At 37.7% G+C, this 21,358-nt stretch overlaps 1 protein-coding gene across 5 annotated transcripts in view; it reads right to left on the bottom strand.

Moving 5' to 3' along the window:
- The window catches only part of LOC128571599 (phosphatidylinositol 3-kinase catalytic subunit type 3), a 189,703-nt gene that overhangs the window by 13,909 nt on the left and 154,436 nt on the right, over nt 1-21,358 (bottom strand). For 4 of the 5 annotated variants that reach the window (XM_053571132.1, XM_053571131.1, XM_053571134.1 and 1 more), the window contains 2 exons: nt 11,882-12,050; nt 4,177-4,267 (listed from right to left, as the gene is read on the bottom strand). In XM_053571132.1, coding sequence (XP_053427107.1) covers nt 4,177-4,267; nt 11,882-12,050 — 260 coding nt within the window. Of the gene's footprint in view, nt 1-4,176; nt 4,268-6,047; nt 6,242-11,881; nt 12,051-21,358 lie in introns of all 5 variants that reach the window. The other variant, XR_008375934.1, reaches the window with a different exon arrangement.

Here is a 21,358-nt window from a genome sequence, read left to right on the forward strand (position 1 = left end):
TTTCAACATCCTTTGTGCTTATGTCTGCTTTTGGTTATTTCCCAGTGCTTTTATTTTTACCGTAATATTTTAGAATTGTTATTTGGATCAGTGTCTCTGTCTTTGAAATGGGGTATTCTGATGCTTACTATGTTGGGTATATATCAGAAGATCAGGGGAAACAACTTAATATTCATATTGTCTCTTTCTCCATCTTATAAATAGAATTACCACCCTCAGTCTTAAAGATCCCCTTGCAATCCTGCACTATACTGGAACCACTTTCAACCACCAACCATTGACGGGAAATGAAATAGCTTCTCTGAAAGACATTCATTTGGCCAGTTATTAAAACATGTCAACAGTGAGTAATTAACTACATTTGGAGGAGCCTATTTTCCCAACACCATTATTAGTTGCTCAAATCATCTAGAACAACATGTCTGTCTAAAGCGTATTTCTTCAATTTAGTTTTGCTCTTCAGAAGTTACACATGTAAGTTTACCCCTTTCTTTGTATTGGTTCTTTTATATCTTATCTTACTTTTGATTAAGTTTCTCTGGTATCTTTTTTTTTTCCTTCCAAACCTTTCAACACTGCATTAGACATTCCTTCCATTTTTCTTCTAGCATTTACATGTCCGTATCTGTCACGTGTCTATATTCATCTTAAGGAATAAAACACTAGTTAAGTACAGAAATGACACAGAATATGGTGGGGCTAATACTGACATTGTATGTCAAGTTGTAGATTATAACTGTTATGTGTTTTTATATTAGCCATCTACCAGTTAGTTTACATTAAGCTTGAAGTCAACTGGAAGCTGGGCAGCAACCAATTAAACCATCACTTGCTGTATGTGCCCATGATGAAAAACTTCTAGAACTGGTAAAAACTTTAGAAGGTATTTAGTACAGACCCTAGCCTTAGGCAGGTGAAACAAAATGAAGCAAAATAAAATACACTTTTAATTTTTCTTTTCTTAGCAAAGTTTTTGATTTAATAGGGAATACACATGTTTTTAATCTCAAATGTCTTAAATTTCCTCTACTTAGTAGTGTGCATTCTAGAGAAGCTGCCCAAGAGGTCTAATTTCCATTTCACATATCTATAAAATATCTCCTTTTAATTTTTCAAAAAGAGCTGACTCACACATTCTTAGTGAGGCATTTCTTGGCTATTAGATCTAAAATTTCCAACACCACTGTTAGCTAATTTCTACTTTTTTCTCCATAACACTGACTAAAATCTAATAAGCTGTATATTTTACTTATTTTATCTTCTTTCTTATCTAATTCCCTTACTACAAAGCAAGCCCCATGAGCACAGGGAAGTTGGTTGTGTGTATTTCTACAACACAAACACTGGGACAGTACTTGATGAATAGCTAAAAAAAGTTATACGAATGAAGTACAAAAAATATTCACAGGAAATATATACAACACTGTAGGAGAAATAATTACCTTTGATTAGAGGAGTACAAGTGAGTACAGTTCAACACTAATTACTGCATTTTCATTCATTAACATGAGAAGATCTAAAGTTAATAGGGTAAAACATTAACATTTGTTAAGTGTGGGCATTGAGTAATGGATGTTTGTTACATGAGCATCTGTGTTTTTATATAATTTAAATATAGTAGAACCATCATAGTTGACCACCTCCCTACACTGACCACCTCCTTAAGTGGACCTAAATTATCATGGACTGGACATGCGCTACATGTACATATCAGTACAGTAGGCCTCGTTCCTTATGTTGACCAGTTTGTTACAGTCTCTATAACCTAAACTTATAGAAGTTCTATGGTATTTCATATAAATATTTACATTTATATTATAATATTTATCCCCTTGTTTAATGCCGATGATTAGTCTAATTACTATGCTTTAGTTATACAGCATAACACTTTGCTATTATCAAGACAGTAGAACTATCACTGCACTTTGTTATGATTACTCATATAACTTGAATAATCTGTATTTCTTTGAAGACTCAAAAGCACTACTCTGTTTCTCTATTTGGCTCTCAGTCATGAGGCCATCACAAAAATTTTCCAATTAGTGTCAGAATCATTTTTCATCAAAGTATAAAAAAATTTGAAAAAAAAATTAACCAATATGAAACACAAATTTTAGCCTATTCCATGTTAACTTTCCGATATTTATGACTTCAGTGTAAAATTTATGTAGCAATTGCTTACTTCACATTCTTGATGGAATACCAGAAGGCAAAGAAGCCTTCTATAAAATAGGCTTTGAAGGAAAAATATGATGAATGCCTTTTTTTTTTTTTTTTTTTTTTTGAGAAAGAGCCTCAAGCTATTGCCCTGGGTCGAGTGCCGATGAATGCTTTTTTTTAAGGGCCCACTTAGTTGAAATTACAGAAAACAACTAGAGGACTAGTCTGAAAAAAAGCTGACTAATAAACATGCTTTTTGTTTTTTTGTTTTTTTTCCATAAAATAAATTGTTTCATGTTTTTTTTTTTTTTTTTTGGGCAGGGGCTGGGTTTGAACCCGCCACCTCCGGCATATGGGACCGGCGCCCTACCCCTTGAGCCACAGGCGCCGCCCAATTGTTTCATGTTTTAAAAGACAGTGTTATAAAGATTGCTGATAACAGAAGACAATTATGATTTCTTAAAACAGAAAGAGATGGAACAAAAGATTTATTAATAAGAACAAGAACAACATAGCTTACCTGACAGAAGAAATTATCGGACTCAGTTTGACAAATACTGCTAGAACTTTCACAAGTGACAATGGCTTTTTATTTCTTTTATCTTGAGATAGCTCTCACTATGTTGCCCTGGGTAGAGTGCCGTGGCATCACAGCTCACAGCAACCTCAAACTCTTGGGCTTAAGCAATTCTCTTGTCTTAGCCTCCCAAGTAGCTGGGGCCACAGGCGCCGCCACAATGCCCAGCTTTCTTTGGCTGGAGTTGTCATTGTTGTTTGGCAGGCCCGGGCTGGATTCGAACCCATCAGCTCTGGTGTATGTGGCTGGTGCCCTAGCCACTGAGCTACAGGCCCCGGGCCAGACAATGGATTTTGAATGTGAATAAAGGTACGGAAAAGTGAATATATGACAGGTATGAGATAAATGGATTTAAAATAAAGAGCAAAACAGACCCTGACTACAGTAAAGGCAAACAAACAAAGTAACAGCTTTGAAAATCTGGTACAGCCAGATTATAACTAAGAAAAAATTCATCAACCAATAAAAAATAGTGACAAAAAGATGTTCCAAAAACTAGTGTGATAAGTAAGTCTATTACTAAGGGAGATGGGAAAAAGAAATTTTTATTGAAACAGCTGGCTCAGTAAAGAATAAATGGATTCCTGATAAGAGTATAATTTTCTTAAATAGTTAAATAATACAAAATTTACATTAAAATCTCTCTTAACTGCTTGTCAAAGATATGTGAAATTAGAAAAGACTAGTCTCATTCATGTTGAATTCACAGAGGTATCTGATAACCTTCAGAGTCAGCTATAGTAAAACTTAGAGCTTTTTGACGCTAATTATTATTTTTAATCACCAGAGCAACCACATCTCTGAGGCTGCTTCTGCCTTTCAGTGATTTTATACTTTTACAAGTTACAAAACTAAACTTTCTTTCTTTGAAGTTCAATATTAATAATCATAGTGATATTTAAGATCATCTTATATTACCTTCGGGTAGATAAAGTACTTTCTGTATAACCCACCAATGAATAAGAAAATCAAAAATTAATTCAGATAAAACTTTCAAATTCACTGCCCTTCCTCCCTTCTGTTGCTAGAAAGCAAGATAAGAAAGCTGTGAATAATTGTTCGCCTACAAGATGACTTTCCTTTGCTCTTCTCTTTGCAGGATCAGTTAAAAAGCAAGTCTCTCTGACACAGTTAGAAACCCCTGTAACAAAGGGTATGGATGGCAAGAATGAAGAGTAGCTCTCCCTTCTGTATGGCGCTATATCCTTAGTATGCTTTGCCTGGGAGTGCCAGGAATCAAGAATCCTATTTGGAATATGTAAGGAATCTTTCAGGACACCTCCAGATTTGAAATGTGAGAAAACTACACAAAATCTCTGTCTTAATTTTTATTACTTAGGAGTTTAGGCGCTGGGATGTGAGGAAATAGACTATTAAAAATTTAATACCTTTTATATATGAAAAGTAGACTATGATATCTGAGGATGTATGGAAATTACCTTTTTTACAGTTTTATCTGGTTCAAGAGCAATATCTGGAATGTTGGCATCAACCATCAAGGAAAACAAATTCAAGATCAAATTAGAATACCTAAAGAGGTGTAGGAAAGAAAAAAGGAGCAATGAATTAGAATTTTGCATTTCTTGTTTATGTTAAGACGTTTCTAGAAAACTAGACTGGGAAACAGAATGTGAGATTATTCATCAGCTGTCTCAATGAAAAGCAAACCTTGAAAAAATATCTTATTCTAGGGTTCTTCATAACTCCACTTCTAGGTCTCATAGTACAGACTTTTGAAGCAGTCACCTAATCCCAACATTCTTTTTATCTTTTGGATGAAAGTATATTTACTCTTTTTTGGTAGAGGTTTGAGGGGAATCTACTTTATATTTAATGAGTATTTTAACAATCTACTGCCTTAAGACTACCTTAGTGTGTCATGGCTAAATAAATGAAGGGGAAATAATGTCATTCCATGAGTATCTTCTTGATATCCCAATCCTGACTTCAATAACTACCGTGACTGACCTGGGTAAAAGTAATTCTAAATGAAGAAGAAAATAGCTAGTACTCTACTACATTAAAAACAGGCAAGATATCAAAATAATATCATTTTTGGAGTGTGCTGGTCCCTAATAAGAACTAGCAGTTTATCTTCAACCCTAAACTCTTCCTCTTCCCCAAATCAAGGAAAATGAATGTGTTTACTATTCTTAAAGGTGGAGTCTTGTGTGAAAAGGTTTAAATAAGTCTACACTGGGTACATTCCACCTCTTGTTCCAGAACACTTTCCAGCTTAGGTAGTTATTCTCTAGATAGTTCCTTCTTAGAACTATGAACTAATGAAACTATGAACTAATAAAAAAAATTAATTCAGGTTATCCTTTGAGGATGGATATGAGTAAAGGAATTCTAGCCATCTACCTATCTACAAAACAAAAAACAAAAAACTGTTATTTAAAAACTATTTAATATTTGGTAGAGGTCTGAGGGGACCTATTTTATCATCATTTGTGAATTTTATTTTACCCATAAAAAGCAGAAGAACTATAATGAAAATTTCCTTTTTTTTTTTTTTTGGTTTTTGGCCAGGGCTGGGTTTGAACCCGCCACCTCTGGCATATGGGACCGGCGCCCTACTCCTTGAGCCACAGGCGCCGCCCTATAATGAAAATTTCTACCTTGATATAGTCTTACAATCAAATCAGGCCCTTAACTCACTTATACTCTTAGGGAAAAAAACAAAAAAAGCTACTGATTTCCTTGTGGAAATTGACAAAAGTATACTTAGATATTATTTCATTTCTACTCATAGAGTAATTTCAGTCATTTGGCCTACAAACATCTACTTGAGTACTCACTGTATAAATACACTGCTCTGGGCACTAAGAATACGGCAGTGTATTGAACAAACAAGGTCTCTACGTTTATGAAGTTTGATCATGAAGGAAAGTGAAAACTCACATAATAAACTGAAAAACATGGTAATTTTATGTCTAGTTGATTGATTAAAGGATTTAAAAAGAAAAAAAAAAGGAAATGGGTCAGAGATGAAGGATAGGAATAGAAAGAGCCGTTGTAAGGAGGTGTAAGTTTATTCTAAATGCAGGAAGAAGCAAGTGAGTTTAAAGAGCAGAATGATACACCTTGCAGGCATAAAAGCTCACTCTGTCCATCTGTGGTGAGTAAGAACAGAGGTGGGGAAAGCATATCAGAGACTTCCAGGTTGAAAAGAAATAACATGAAGACTATTGGTTTATATTTTGGAGATGAAGTATATAGTATGTGCTGATAGTTTCCATGAAGTGTGTGAGGGGGAGGGCAGAGGAACTGAATAGCCTAAGTAACAACGGACACAAGTGTTACTCACCAAAATAGGAAAGGCTGAATGGAGGAGAAACAGGATTTTAGGCAGGTAATCAAGAATTCCATTTTGGACATGTAGAGTCTGAGGTACCTACTAAATTCTTAGTAGAGCTGTGTGATGCATCTCAGAGGAGGTATCAGGGCTGGTGGTATTAGCTTGCAGCCATCAGCATTTGGCTTGTATGTAATGTCATAAGACTGGAAGAAAATGGCTAAGGAGAAAGTGGAAAGATCCAAAACTAAACATTTGATAATGATAATGAAACCTCTAGACAGTTCATTATGTAGAAATAAGAAAAGGGAAGAAATCAGCAAAGCAGCAGCAGTGGCCAGTGGGGGAAAAAAAGAAAGCTTGGAAGTGGGTTACATCAAATCTAAGAAAAGTCTTCAGAGAGAAGGGGGTGGTTAACTATGTCAAAAGCTACTGGAAGCACAAGTAGCCACTGGATTTGGTATAGCTAACTGTTTATCCTGATAAAATTAGTTTCGATAGCAGAGTAGAAAGGAAAGCTTTGCTGGAGAAAGTTGATAAAGAAAAAGAGGCGAGGACAGTGGGGAAGCACAGGAGGAGTAGGACATTCAGCAACATCCCTGGTCTCTCCACTAGGTGCCAGCAGCACTCACCCAGATGTGACCATCAAAAATGTTTCCTGTCACTGCTAAATGTCCTGCGGAAAGAGAGAAAAGGAAGTGCCACACAGGCCTGAACTGAGAACCACTGATTTAAAACCAGTGGTGAGAATCACTGTAATTGTTGGATTTACAGGTGCCAGCAGCACTCACCCAGCTGTGACCATCAAAAACGTTTCCTGTCATTGCAAAATGTGTCCTGGCGGGAAGAGAGAAAAGAAAGTACAATATAGGCCTGTTGAGAACCACTGATTTAAAACCAGTGGTGTGGATTGCCTTTAGTAACATACAGCTGTTGCCCTGTACAATTGAAGCAGGAAGGCAAGATAGTTGCAATCAGAGTTGGGGCTTCAACAAGTGAGGCTGTAGGACTTGATAAAAATGCTTAAGAGAGAGTTGAGAGATAAGGGCAGTAAGAATGAATACAGTTTGGAGCCATAAAATTCAGTGGAAAAAAGGAATCAAAGTGAGAATATGAGTCTGATTATATAAGGTAGAAGGAACTATCAATGAGGTGAAAGACCTGTTGGAAGGAAGACACATCTAAAAATGAGCTGTAGGAATACGAAGTGTTGACAAGAGACAGAAAGCTGGGGATTGAAATTCTGAAGGGATAAATTTTGCTATTATTGATTAAAGAGAGCAGAAAAGCTAGCTCTGAATGCGAAGAACAAGGCCCTGTAAGGCCAAATACATGGTTGGACCTTCCATGTAGATGGTGAAGCCACAGGAGCAGACAGGAAGGTGACAACAAAAGTTTTCAGTGAGTGTGATGGGGAAGTAGGTAGATAATGGTTACCAGTGGGTAGTACATGTGATTGCGCACTCTTCAGTAGAGTTGTGTGTGCCTGTGCTTTTCTTCTTTAAGGAGAGAGGTAAAGAAATGGTTCGGGTGGCAGCAGGGAGCAAGAAGGGCACCAACCCTTCTTTATGGAAATAAAAATAATTCACTTGAGAGGGCTATAAGGAACATGTGTCAACAGTGTATGGCCAGCTATTATGCACTATGCTATGCAAAAAAAGATGCTCTTTCAAATAACCCTACATTATTCACTTTGCATACTTTGTTGATTATGTAGGTACATACCTTCTTCTCATTTTCCATGGAATCTTTAGGAATCTACTACAGGGTAACAGGGAGGATATAAAACTCAATTCTGACAAGAACACACTAAAAGTTCTCAGACCTGACTGCCCATTAGATTCACCTGGGAAGTTTCTTAGATCTGTCAATGCCCTAAGAAAATGCCATGAAGTCTACGTTGAACAGTTTGATGAGAATATTTCAGATTGTATATGAAACCAGTACATTGTACCCCTTTATTGCACTAAGGTACACAGCTATGATTTAACAATAAAAAAAAAAAAAAATCTGTCAATGCCTTGGTCTAATTCCAGACTAATTAAATATGAGGGAGCCCAGAACTGTCCCTAAACCCCTGGCCATGGCTACAGGTGTGTGGCTTGTTAGGCATGACAATCACTGGCCGAGCTCCCCTCCTATCCCACCACCCCCTTCCCTGGTCCATGAAAAAACTGTCTTCCATAAAACCAGTTCCTAGTGCCAAAAAGGTTCTAGAAAGTGACTTGTTAGGAATCAGGCTGCACAGGGAAGATGAATGGCAAGCAAGCTGAGTGGTTTCATTTGTTTTTACAGCCAGTCCCCATCGCTGGCATCACTGCCTGAGTTCTGCCTCCTGTCTATATTCACCCCCAACCTCATCTGCAGAAAAATTGTCTTCCATGAAACTGGCCCCTGGTGCCAAAATGGATGACGACCACTGCCCTAATGGACAACTAGGATCTATGGTAAAACATTTATGGAAGCAGAATGCAGCATTTCTTTTTTAAAAGGGAAGTATTAATGCTTTCTGGATTATCTCCTGGTTTAAATTAACCATCCATGTTTCTATTGTTATAGCAAAAGGAAAAATATTAAATGAATATAAAATGAAATATTTTATAAAGAGCTTAAATGCCAATATACTTTGTGGATAATCTGTTACCATCTTAACCATATCAACCTTCTCCACCTGTTATCATTAATCAGCATTTTCTATTTAAGACAGAACAAGTGAAACTAAATAGAAAGTATTTATTAAAGGGTAGTCATTTAATATCTTACTCAGAAACACAAATGTAAAGGTGTTTTGTAAAGACATAAAGACATCTTCATAACCATATTAAAAGATAATGTGAGGTTAAGGTTAAAATAATAATAAGGTGGGAAAGTGTGCAAAATTGAGTCCAAGCTAAGACTGTGAGAAAGGATGTTATATAATTTGGGTTTTCAAAAAGCAGCAGTTGAATACAGAGTTCAGGGAAAGTATACTCTTTCTCTTCACTCACATTTAGCCAACCATTAAGCTACATACAAATATGGTATAATTTTTCAGTAAAAAACTTCAATACTGCAAATAGAAATGCATTTAACTACATGAGGTAAGTTCTTATGGTATTTCAGAGGCCTCTTTCTTCTACATTCCATCTAGTTTGCATGCAACGAATACCCAGTTGAATCCTGTAAGAATATTTACTTAGTAAGTATACTACTTCAAAGAGGGGAAGCAATGTAGTCAATGACATGTGCAACCAACAAATTCACTGATGTGTGGTAACTAGGCAAACATTCTCTCAGACAGTATAAAAGAACCTTGCTTGATATATTAAAATGAATTCTTAATTTCTGTATTGGAGGTTTTTATCAAAAAAATGGAGGCCATTTTATTATCAGTGTTTAGTATGGTGTTCGGCATAAACATCAGTAAGGAGAAAGTTATGTTTTTCCTTAAACACTTAATATTAAAATGTTTCAGTACAATTGCCAAGAGAGTTCAAAAATAAATTTACCAATTAATTACTGGTGTGATATCTACTGCTTAATAGGAAATGACAACATACTTTGTAACATGAAAATCTTCACATCTGTACAACTGTAACCATAAAGGACTACTCTGTTTACATGGTATAGTATCATTCAGGGGTTTCTTGTTGAAGAAATTAAGCAAAAACAAACTTTTAATAAAAGAATAGTTTGGTCATATCTACAAAGCCCTAATAATAATAAAATAGTAATAGCTCCAAACAAGTTTTCAATTGTCAGGTTAATTTTCTTGCCTTAAAGACAATTATCTTTTTTTTTTAACCAACTGAATCATACTCTAAAATACAAAATTAAAAAATAAATTTTGGTTAAAATATCAGAGTCCAACTATCGTAAGTGAAATACAGGGAAATTTTTTAAAATAAAAAGAAAACAATTTTCATTAAAACTCAGCATATGATCATATAGATTAATGTCTTTGTGATTGTTCTTTGTGGTGAGAGAAAGTTAACTCTGGCTCTCCATTAATAGCCTGCCTGTTTTCTCATTCTACTGAATTGCTACTAATCTATTAACAGTTTGTAAAGCACATTGTTTTCTTTCTGCTTTCAATAAGATAGAGCACCTATGATATTTCTATAGCTAACATTCCTAACCATCTTGTCTGCTACCTCACTGAGATTTCCATCTGGTTCTATCTAGTTTTCTATAGGGTTTGACTATTTTAAATTAAAAATCCAAGATATGAAAATGGAACTTTATCTAATTTCTCTGAAAGTCCTTTTGATCACCAAGAAAACTGAAAGAGCATTGATCTTCTCATTATTCTTTTGGCATTTCTGGGGGGTAAAACTAAACCATTCTGCAACCCATGGAAAAATAATGTGACCATTTTTAAGATGTATGCAGTAGAGTTTGTGATAGATAGAAAAGTTAAGTTTACCATGAGGGCCTAGTCTTTAGAAAAGACGAAACCTGATTAACACCAGAAAGCCATTTTCCTGGGACCAAAAGCACTAACATCACGTAGGAAGACGGTTCTACCCCAGACATGAAGCAGAAAATTTGAGAATTCTCACACAGACAGTGAAAGCTGTCATCCACTTACTAGTCTATGTTCCAAGCACCAAAGGAATAGTAACTGAGGTTACAAGGAAGACAGTGTCCACATGTACAGGCAACTCACTATCTGATGGTTAAATTTTCATGTGGAAGAGCAAATAAATATGTCTCCTGGGCTGGAATTATCTGCTGGACTAAGAAAATTCATTTTGCATAGTAAGGTTAAAAATAGTATCAGAGTCAAATCACCCTGTTGTTTTTGACTAATTGTCAGAGACCTGTACTGAATTTAACAAACATGACCTTTTTTTCCTGAAGATATATAATATTCAGTTGTAAGGAACTCAGTATGAAGGAAGCAGAAATTTAGTGGCACTGAAGAAAAAAAGAAGAAATAGAGGAAAAAACATTGTTTGCAGCAAGAATGACTGGTGATGTATTAAAAAAAAAAAAAAACCCACAAAAATCATGTGTAACATTTACTGCAATCATTGAACAAACTTCTACATACTTGTATTCTTGAAATGTACCCCAAACTGAGGTTGATAAAGGCACTAAAGCAGTGGTTCTCAACCTTCCTAATGCTGCAGCCCTTTAATACAGTGCCTGTGGATGACGACCAGCCAAACTGCAACAAAAAATAGCCAGGCAATGTGGTGGGCACCTGTAGTCCCAGGTACTTGGGAGACTGAGGCAGAAGAATTGCCTAAGCCCAGGAGTTGGAGGTTGCTGTGAGCTGTGTGACGCCACAGCACTCTACGGAGGGTGACAAAGTGAGACTCTGTCTCTAAAACAAAACAACAACAAATTACTGAACTAATATCCTTCTAAGTAATTAAGTCCTTTATTCTTTGATAAAGAAATGAGAGTCAGCTACAGAGGATGAAAAACCAGGATGGGATGAAAACCCAGGATGGTGAATGGAATTCTCCAGGGCTGTTTGTCTTGTTTCAGCTAGATCTGAATTGGCACTAAGTTCCCTAACCTTTTCTCTATCCTAGTACTATCAAAGCACACCTTATTAAAATGATGTCACCCTACCGTCTTGAAAGCCTCTGTGTCTTCCTAATCTTGTGTAATGCCAGGTTCCTACTTGGTGAAATCTAGCAGTAAGATTGTTACTGAGAAAGCAAAACATTTGTGTTTTTTCCTTTGATATCAGACTGCCTATCAAAATAGATCAAATCCATATTAGAAAATATTTTTGCATATGTCATTTTGAAATAGATTATTATTAAAGAATGCATACATTGAACAACTCCTTCTTTTGCACTATAAAATAAAATTTACCAAAATTCACTATATTAAGCAAATCAACTTACCGTCGAAGGTGGAGGAAAGCCGTGTAACACTGCTTACGGAACTCTTGGTACTGCTCACTCTGTGTGCCGCCCATTCCTTCAACCATTTCTTTATTCAGCTTCATTGGAGGAGGAAGAGGCTTCGGATCCCGACCCAAGATATATCCAAAGTCTATGTGGAAGAGTTTGCCTGGATGTTGACAAGAAATTCATCTGTTTCCAGAATTATCTTAAAGTACTGGACAGGAGATATGTCATACAACTTATAAGCTGTGTCTTTTCATAAAGAATATTACTTCCTGATAAGCCTATTAAATTGTTTCATTTTCTAACTTCAGGTTTGAGGGACCTTCAAAGCATATGTTATCTCACTTTAACTCATATTCACTCAGATGAAACTATGCCTAAAAAGATTCCATAGTAGTATTAATTTAAAAATTTAAAGCCATTTTTAGGTCTCAAGAATCAAAGACTGCCAAAGCCTAGATAAATTTTTCAGCAGAACTTAAAATCTTGTAGCAAATTTCTTGTGTTACACTCAGAAGAGAAAAATCATTTTTGTCTGATAGGAATTATGCAAGCCATTTATTATGCAATGACTAGGTCTCTTCAAAGCTGCTTAGAAATGTTTATCTTAAGTATTTCAAACACCACTTAGAATTAAAATTCTGATCTTGTTAAAAAATAGATATTAGTAATAATGCTACCTACCATACTAAATACTGAACTACAATACTAAGACTATCATTTTAGAGATGTCTGTATATATTGAATAAATATTTATGTCTAGTACATGTGAGATCACATGTGAGAAATTAGTAAAATTAAATACTAAAAGGATAAATAACTCAACTTTTTATAACTCGTTTGTATATCCTCAGAAGGAAAAACAAAAAAATAAAGTTAGAAATTTTATATAAGTTTGAAAATGACAAATAATTTCAAATCTGCCAAAGTCAGATAATAAAAAAATTTCAATATTAGGTAACAATAATATTCAATTTATGTAAAATTTAAGACAGAGAGTAGCTCTATTTTCACACAACAGTAAGAAAAACTGCATCACAACTTGTCATGTCAGACATTGTATAATACATAGGAACAAATTTGGACATGGGCTGTGTCCACATAAAAAAAGCAATAATAGCCTCTGTATGAATGATCATAAAAACAACTACCCAAATGTTGAAGCAATACTATCATCTGATTATAGAGTAAGTAGTTATTGTCAATATAACCAATTTTTCATTTCTCTAAATCACCTCTTAATTTTTATTTATTTTTTCACTTAGACCAGGTTCAACACTGTCTGTTCAGGTTGATGGACTGTCAAAGTTAACTGAGAATTTTTTTTTTTTTTTAAGAAATAGATGTATCTAGTCTAGTAAATGATATATAAGGGAAATGAGATAACAAGGAATTATAAATAGATATAAATAGCAAAATCACAAATACAGAATAGAAAAATGACTTTGTACCACCTAACCCCCCAAAAGGTAATAACAGCTTGGCTAAATGATTCCTATAGCTCACAGGAAAGCTCTCTAAATCAGGAGACAGGAGGGGAGGGACAAGATGGCCGAATAACAGCTTGGCTAAATGATTCCTTTAGCTCACAGTAAAGCTCTCTAAATCGGGAGACAGGAGGGGAGGGACAAAATGGCCGAATAACAGCTTGGCTAAATGATTCCTTTAGCTCACAGTAAAGCTCTGTAAATCAGGAGACAGGAGGGGAGGGGCAAGATGGCCTCCGACAGAAGCTCCTGTCGAGAGGGAAAGATAATATCTAAAAAGTACCAAATTAAGCTGAAGACTGGGAGCCCAGCCAAGAGAGAAGAGTGATAACTACAGGTCACCTCTGCTGAGGCAAGCTGCGACTACAAGAAAGCAAACTTCAGCTAAGACTTGACCAGAGTCACTGATCCACTAGGATCATACAAGAAACAGCTGAATACAAGACATAGCCACCTAACCCCATCACACCAAGCAGATTTCCTCAGCCTCAGACTATAATAATGTATGGGTCTTTTGCAAAGCTACAGGGGGAAAAGCTGCATTCATCAGTCCCAGATCCTTGACAAAGGGCTGGTTAACCACAACTCCAGGAACTCCCCATCCAATTTCACCTTAAACTCATCTAGTCAACAGTGAAACACAATCATGAGGCGGAATCAGTGGAAAAACTCTGGCAACATGAATAATCAGAGGATATCAACTTCCCCAAGGAACGATAAGGCAGACATAGCACAAGATCCCAATCATACACAAATGGCTGAGATGTCAGAAATCGAGTTCAGAATTTGGATAGCAAATAGGATCAACAGAAGAATTTCAAGCAATAATTCAAAAGATGTCTCAAGAATTCAATGAATTCAAGGACAAAATCATCAAAAATTTTGACACACTGAGGCAAGAATTTGCAGCCCTCAAAGATCTGAGAATCGCTCAGTAACAGAATGGAGCAGGCAGAAGAAAGGATCTCTGACACTGAAGACGAAGCTTTTTGAACACTTCCAAACACTCAAAGAGGAAAAAAACTGGAGAACAAAAACAGATCACCCTCTCAGAGAGCTCTGTGATAATTTGAAGAGATCTAATATTACCCTTATAGGAATACCTGAAGGTGATGGGTTGCTGTGAAGGATACAGATGCTTTACTTCGCGAAATAATAAAAGAGAATTTTCCAGACATGCCAAGAGATTCTGAAATTCAGATAGCAGACAGTTTCAGAATACCAGCATGACTCAACCCAAATAAAAATTCTCATAGACACATTATAATTAACGAAGCCAAAGTTAATATGAAGGAGAAAATTCTGCAAGCTGTAAGATGTAAGAAAACCATACCCTACAAAAGGAAGAAGATTAGAATGACTACAGATCTTGCTGCTGAAACCTTTCAAGCTAGAAGAGGGTGGTCATCAACGTTTAATCTCTCAAACAAAGTAACTTTCAACCCAGGATCCTGTATCCAGCTAAACTGAGTTTCAACTATGCCTGAGAACTTAAATACCTTAATGACATTCACATGTTGAAGAAATCTGCCGTAACTAAACCAGCTTTCCAGGATATTCTCGGACTCATCCTCCAAAACAACAGTAAACTCACCAAGAAACTTTTGATAAAATTCCAAATAGCACATTGGTGAAAAGATTAAAAATGTCCACTGGATTTTCGAAAAACTCAATATCCAAAATACTATCTGGCTTATCAATATTCTCAATTCATGTGAATGGCTTAAATTGCCCTATAAAGAAGCACAGGTCGGCTGACTGGATACAAAAACACAGGCCACGAGGGAGGGAAGATGGCTGACTGAAGCGAGCTTTCCACAGAGGCTCCCATGCAGGAGGAGAGTTAAAGGACAGAAGTTTAGCAAGTGACCTGGTGGATTAGAGCTGTGCCAAGAGAGAAGGTTGAAGAACGCAAATCAACCCTGCTGAGGTGAGCTGCGACCTCCAGGATATAAACACAAGGTACAAAACCCAACATGAAGTGGACAGGCGTCCCCTCCCCCTTGAGAACAGCTCGCAGTACTAAATACAAACAAGTGAGCAGAGTTCAAAACTCCTCCTATTATATCCCACGGGAGAGACCTTCTAAAAACTGGACCTACTTCCCTACTAGGGTGCCATGGTGCTCTCCTGCCAGGTCTAAAACTGTATAAAACTGTGTATATTCTCTACCTGCAATTCTGAGCTCCCAGCACTCCCCTCCACTCTCACTCTGAGGTCTAAAAGCCTGTCTCACAGGAGTCCAGATTCCAGGGTATTTTCATGAGGGGAGTGGACAGAGCATGGACTGCTGCTGGACAGTGCTGATTGTCCAGCATGGGAGTGAGGAGACAATGGGCAACTGAGAGAGAACCATACAGGAGCGGCGGTGCCCCGAGGCAGAAAACAACAGTGGCAGCAGCAATGACAGGGCTCACTCATGGATATTCCGGAGTCTCACTTGCTGTCTCTCTGGGCAACCAGAAGAGCCCGGGCAACTTCTCTGGTGGCAGCCACTGGCGTAACAGATCTGTGTCAGAAACGCAGGCCTGAAAGTAAAGGGTTTGCCTGAGGCCGTACCGGCCTGGGCGGAGGGCAAGAGCCAGAATATGCAAGCATAGAGCTGGGAGAATTCCAGGGAGGGGCTGAGCTACAGTACGGCTTTACTGAGCCTAAGAAGCAACCGGCCCTCGGGGGATCATTAGCAGAGACAAATGAGGTGAGGCAGAGGCTGGAACTGACAGCTACCATGCAGCCGAGACCCGGCAGCGACACAGACAGGGCCTGAGTCATAGGTTCTCTGAACTCAAACAGCCTCACTTCTACAGGGGAATACAGCCGATACAGAAAGAAATTCTGCGAAGTTGTTCTGTTCTGTCAGGAACATCAATCAGGAGCGGGACTGGAACTGAGTGAACTGCCCCATCCTCCATTAAGCACTTGAGGTTGTCAGGCCACACCTCCGCTCTGCCTGATAGTGGCAGAGAGCAGCAGCCTGGCTGAGGAGACATAGATCTCCCTGTGTTTCAGGCAGAAACAAACCCCTGGAGAATCTGTTCATTGAAGGCAAGTGGGTCACAGACCTGCGTGGTTATCAGTGACGGGGTGTGACAGAGGTGAAAGGTGGGGAAGAAGGCATCAACTTTCCCCAACTATTCTATTTGCTGGGTGGGTCCTTCTGACCTCACAGAGCACCAGAGTAGGTCATATTTGAGTCATCAACAGACACCTGCGATCTACTTGCCAGAGAGATTTTAAACTCTCCCACTTGAGACAGGTGCTGACTGAGATAATTGATTTAGACCACTTCAACTAGGGCATCGCGTGCAGACTATCCAGGTGGTACCCTGGGTGTGTGGTTGTGGGAAGGTTTGATTTCACATTTGCAATTGTTGCCTATGTAAGGCGGGGTGACTTAATTGCTGCTATTTCTCCACACCTGAGACTTCAACCAAGAGTAACTGATTCACTAGCGTAGGACAGAGACCAGCTGAAAAGAAGACAGAGCCACTTAGCCCCACAACACCAAGAAGGTCCCCAGTTTCTCAGGCCATAACACTATACGGGTCCTTGGCAAAGCGTAGGGGGAAAGGTATAGACACAAGTCCCAACTTTGAGGCAAAAGGCTAGTTAATCACTACACTTGGAGCCCCCAACAAAACTTCTCTTTATCTGCTCATCTAGTCAAATGGTGTAAAATAATCATGGGACAGAATCAGCGGAAAAAGTAGGTAATATGAATCACCAGAGTAGATCAACTCCCTCCAAGGAAAGACATGGCAGACACAACTAAAGATCCCATTCATAAACAGATGGCTGAGATGTCAGAAATCGAATTCAGAACTTGGATTGCAAAAACAGATTAATAGAATAGAGGAAAAGTTGGAACTAGTAATTCCAGGAGCATTTCTAAAGTTGTCTCAAGAATTCAAAGAATTCAAAGACAAAAATCACCAAAGATTTTGACACATTGAGACAAGAATTTACAACCTTCATAGATCTGAAAACTACAGTAGAATCCCTCAATAAAAGAATGGAGCAAGCAGAAGAAAGGATTTCTGACATTAAAGACAAAGGTTTTGAACGCTCTCAAACTCTCAAAGAGGAAGACAGATGAAGAGCAAAAATGAATCATTCTCACAGAGAGCTTGGGAATAATTCAAAGAAAACAAATATTCACTTCATAGGAATCCCTGAAGGTGACAAAGTGGCTTCGCAAGGCACATAATCTCTTTGTGAGATTCTGAAAGAGAACTTCCCAGACATGCCAAAGATTCTGGAATTCAGATAACAGACAGTTTCAGAAGCCAAGCATGACTCAACGCAAACAAGACATGCCCCAGGCACATCATAATTAACTTCACTAAAGTTAATATGAAGGAGAAAATTCTGAAAGCAGCCAGACGTAACAAAACCATAACCTACAAAGGGAGGATATTAGAATGACTGCAGATCTTTCTGATGAAACCTTTCAAGCCAGAAGAGGGTGGTCATCAAATTTGATCTCCTAAAACAAAACAACTTTCAACCCAGGATCCTGTATCCAGCTAAACTGAGTTTCATTTATGATGAAGAAATTAAACACTTTAATGACATTCACATGTTGAAGAAATTTGCCATAACCAAACTAGCTCTTCAGGATATTGTCAGCCTATCCTCCATAATGACCACTCCAATCCTCTACCACAAAAGTAAACTCACTCAGAAACCTTTGATCAAACTCCAACTTCCACAGTGGCGAAAGGATTAAAAATGTCCACTGGACTTTCGAAAAACTCAATACCCAAAATTCTACCAGGCTTATCAATATTCTCCATTAATGCGAATGGCTTAAACTGCCCTCTAAAAAGGGACAGGTTTGCTGACTGGATACAAAAACTCAGGCCAGATATTTGCTGCACACAAGAATCTCATCTTACCTTAAAAGATAAATATAGACTCAGGGTGAAAGGATGGTCATCCATATTTCAAGCAAATGGAAATCAGAAAAAAGCAGGTGTTGCAATTCTATTTGCAGATACAATAGGCTTTAAACCAACAAAAGTCAGGAAGGATAAGAATGGTCACTGCATATTTGTCAAGGGTAATACTCCATATGATGAGATTTCAATTATTAAAATAAAATTTATGTACCCAACCAAAATGTGCCTTAATTTGTAAGAGAAACTCTTAAAAGACATGAGCAACTTGATTTTCTACAGCTACATAATAGTCGGAGATTTAAACACTCCTTTAGCAGTGTTGGATAGATTCTCCAATAAGAAGCTGAGCAAAGAAATTATAGATTTAAACTTAACCATTCAACATTTGGATTTAACAGGCATCTACAGAACATTTCATCCCAACAAAACTGAATACACATTCCGCTCAGGAGCCAATGGAACATACTCCAAAATCGATCACATCTTAGATCACAAGTCTAATCTCAGTAAATTTAAAGGAATAGAAATTATTTCTTACATCTTCTCAGACCATCATGGAATAAAAGTTGGACTCAGCAACAACATGAATATGCATACTCATACAAAAACATGGAAGCTAAATAATCTTATGCTGAATGATAGCTGCGTCATAAATGAGATTAAGAAGAAAATTATCAAATTTTTGGAACAAAACTATAATGAAGACACGAATTATCTGAACCTCTGGGATACCGCAAGGCAGTCCTAAGAGGAAAATCATAGCACTATAAGACTTCCTTAAGAGAATGGAAAGAGAGGAAGTTATCAACTTAATGGGACATCTCAAGCAACTGGAAAAGGAAGACTTAATTGCTGCTGTTTCTCCAAACCTGAGACTTCAACCACGAGTAACTGATTCACTAGTGTAAAACAGAGACCAGCTGAAAACAAGACAGAGGCACTTAGCCCCACCACGCAAGCAGGTCCCCAGTTTCTTAGGCCGTAGCACTGTACGGGTCCTTGGCAAAGCTCCAGGGTAAAAGGTACAGACACCAGTCCCACCTTTTGGGCAAAGGGCTGGTTAATCACTACTCCAAGAGTCCCCAACCAAAATTCTCTTTATCTGCTTACCTAGTCAAATGGTGTAAAATAATCATGAGGCAGAATCAGCAGAAAAACTTCAATAACATAAATAACCAGAGTGGATCAACCTCCTGACCCCCAGGAAAGATATGGCAGACGCAACAGAAGATCCCATTAATGAACAGATGGCTGAGATGTCAGAAATTGAATTCAGAATTTGGATTGCAAACAAAATTAACAGAATGGAGGAAAAGCTGGAAATAGAACTTCGAGAAGCAATTCAAAAATTGTGTCAAGAATTCAATGAATTTAAATACAAAATCACCAAACATACTGACACATGAGACAAGAATTTGCAGTCTTCAAAGATATGAAAAATCTATTGGATTCCCTCTGTAACAGAGTGGAGCAAGCAGCAGAAAATATTTCTGACATTGAAGACAAAGCTTTTCAACGATCCCAAACTATCAAAGAGGAAGAGAAATGGAGAGCAAAAAAGGATCATTCTTTCAGGGAGCTCTTGGATAATTCAAAGAAAGCTAATATACACCTCATGCGAATCCCTGAAAGCAATGAAGTGGCGTCACAAGGCACAGAGGTTCTTCTCCAGGAAATTATGAAAGAGAATGTTCCAGACATGCCAAAAGATTCTGAAATTCACATACATTTTCAGAACCCCATCATGACTCAACCTGAATAACAATTCCCCCAGGCAAATAATTAACTTCACTATATGAAGGAGAAAATTCTGAAAGCAGCCAGAAGTAAGAAAACCATAACCTACAAAGGGAAGAATATTAGAATGATTGCAAATATCTCTGTTGAAAACTTTCAAATAACAAGTGGGTGGTCATAGACTTTTAATCTCCTAAAACAAAATAATTTTCAACCCAGAATCCTGTATACAGCAAAACTGAGTTTCATTCATGATGGAAAAATTAAATACTCTAACAACATTCACATGATGAAGAAATTTGCCATAACTAATCCAGCTCTCCAGGATATTCTCAGACCTAGCCTCCTCAATGACCAGTACAATCCTCTACCACAAAAATAAACTTACTCAGAAACTTTTGATCAATCTCCAACTTCCACAGTGCAAAAAAGATTAAAAATGTCCACTAGACTTTAGAAAAACTTGATAATGAAATTTTTTTTTTTTTTTTTTTTTTGTAGAGACAGAGTCTCACTTTATGGCCCTCGGTAGAGTGCCGTGGCCTCACACAGCTAACAGCAACCTCCAACTCCTGGGCTTAAGCGATTCTCTTGCCTCAGCCTCCCGAGTAGCTGGGACTACAGGCGCCCGCCACAACGCCCGGCTTTTTTTTTGGTTGCAGTTTGGCCGGGGCCGGCTTTGAACCCGCCACCCTTGGTATATGGGGCCGGCGCCTTACCGACTGAGCCACAGGCGCCGCCCAACTTGTCAATATTCTCCATTAATGTGAATTGCTTAAATTGTCCTCTAAAGAGGCACAGTTTGGCTGACTGGATACAAAAACTCTGGCCAGATATCTGCTGCATACAGGAATATCATCGGGGTGGCGCCTGTGGCTCAAGGAGTAGGGCGCCAGTCCCATATGCTGGAGGTGGTGGGTTCAAACCCAGCCCTGGCCAAAAAAAAAAAAAAGAAGGAATATCATCGTACCTTAAAAGATAAATATAGACTCAGGGTGAAGGGATGGTTGTCTATATTTCAGGCAATTGGAAATGAGAAATAAGAAGGTGTTGCAATTCTTTTGCAGATACACTAGGCTTTAAACCAACAAAAGTAAAAAACAAAAAAAGTGAGAGGTCACTTCATATTTGTTAAGTGACAATATTTCAATTATTAATATTTATGTACCCAAACAAAATGCCCCTCAATTTATGAGAGAAACTCTAACAGACATGAGCAACTTGATTTCCTCAAGCTCCATAATAGTGGGAGTTTTTAACACTCCTTTGGCAGTGTTGCATAGATCCTCCAATAAGAAGGATTAGGACGAGTTAAGAAATTTTAGATTTAAACTTAAACATTCAAC

The sequence above is a fragment of the Nycticebus coucang genome, chromosome 19, assembly GCF_027406575.1.
Source record: "Nycticebus coucang isolate mNycCou1 chromosome 19, mNycCou1.pri, whole genome shotgun sequence".
NCBI classification, from domain to species: domain Eukaryota; kingdom Metazoa; phylum Chordata; class Mammalia; order Primates; family Lorisidae; genus Nycticebus; species Nycticebus coucang.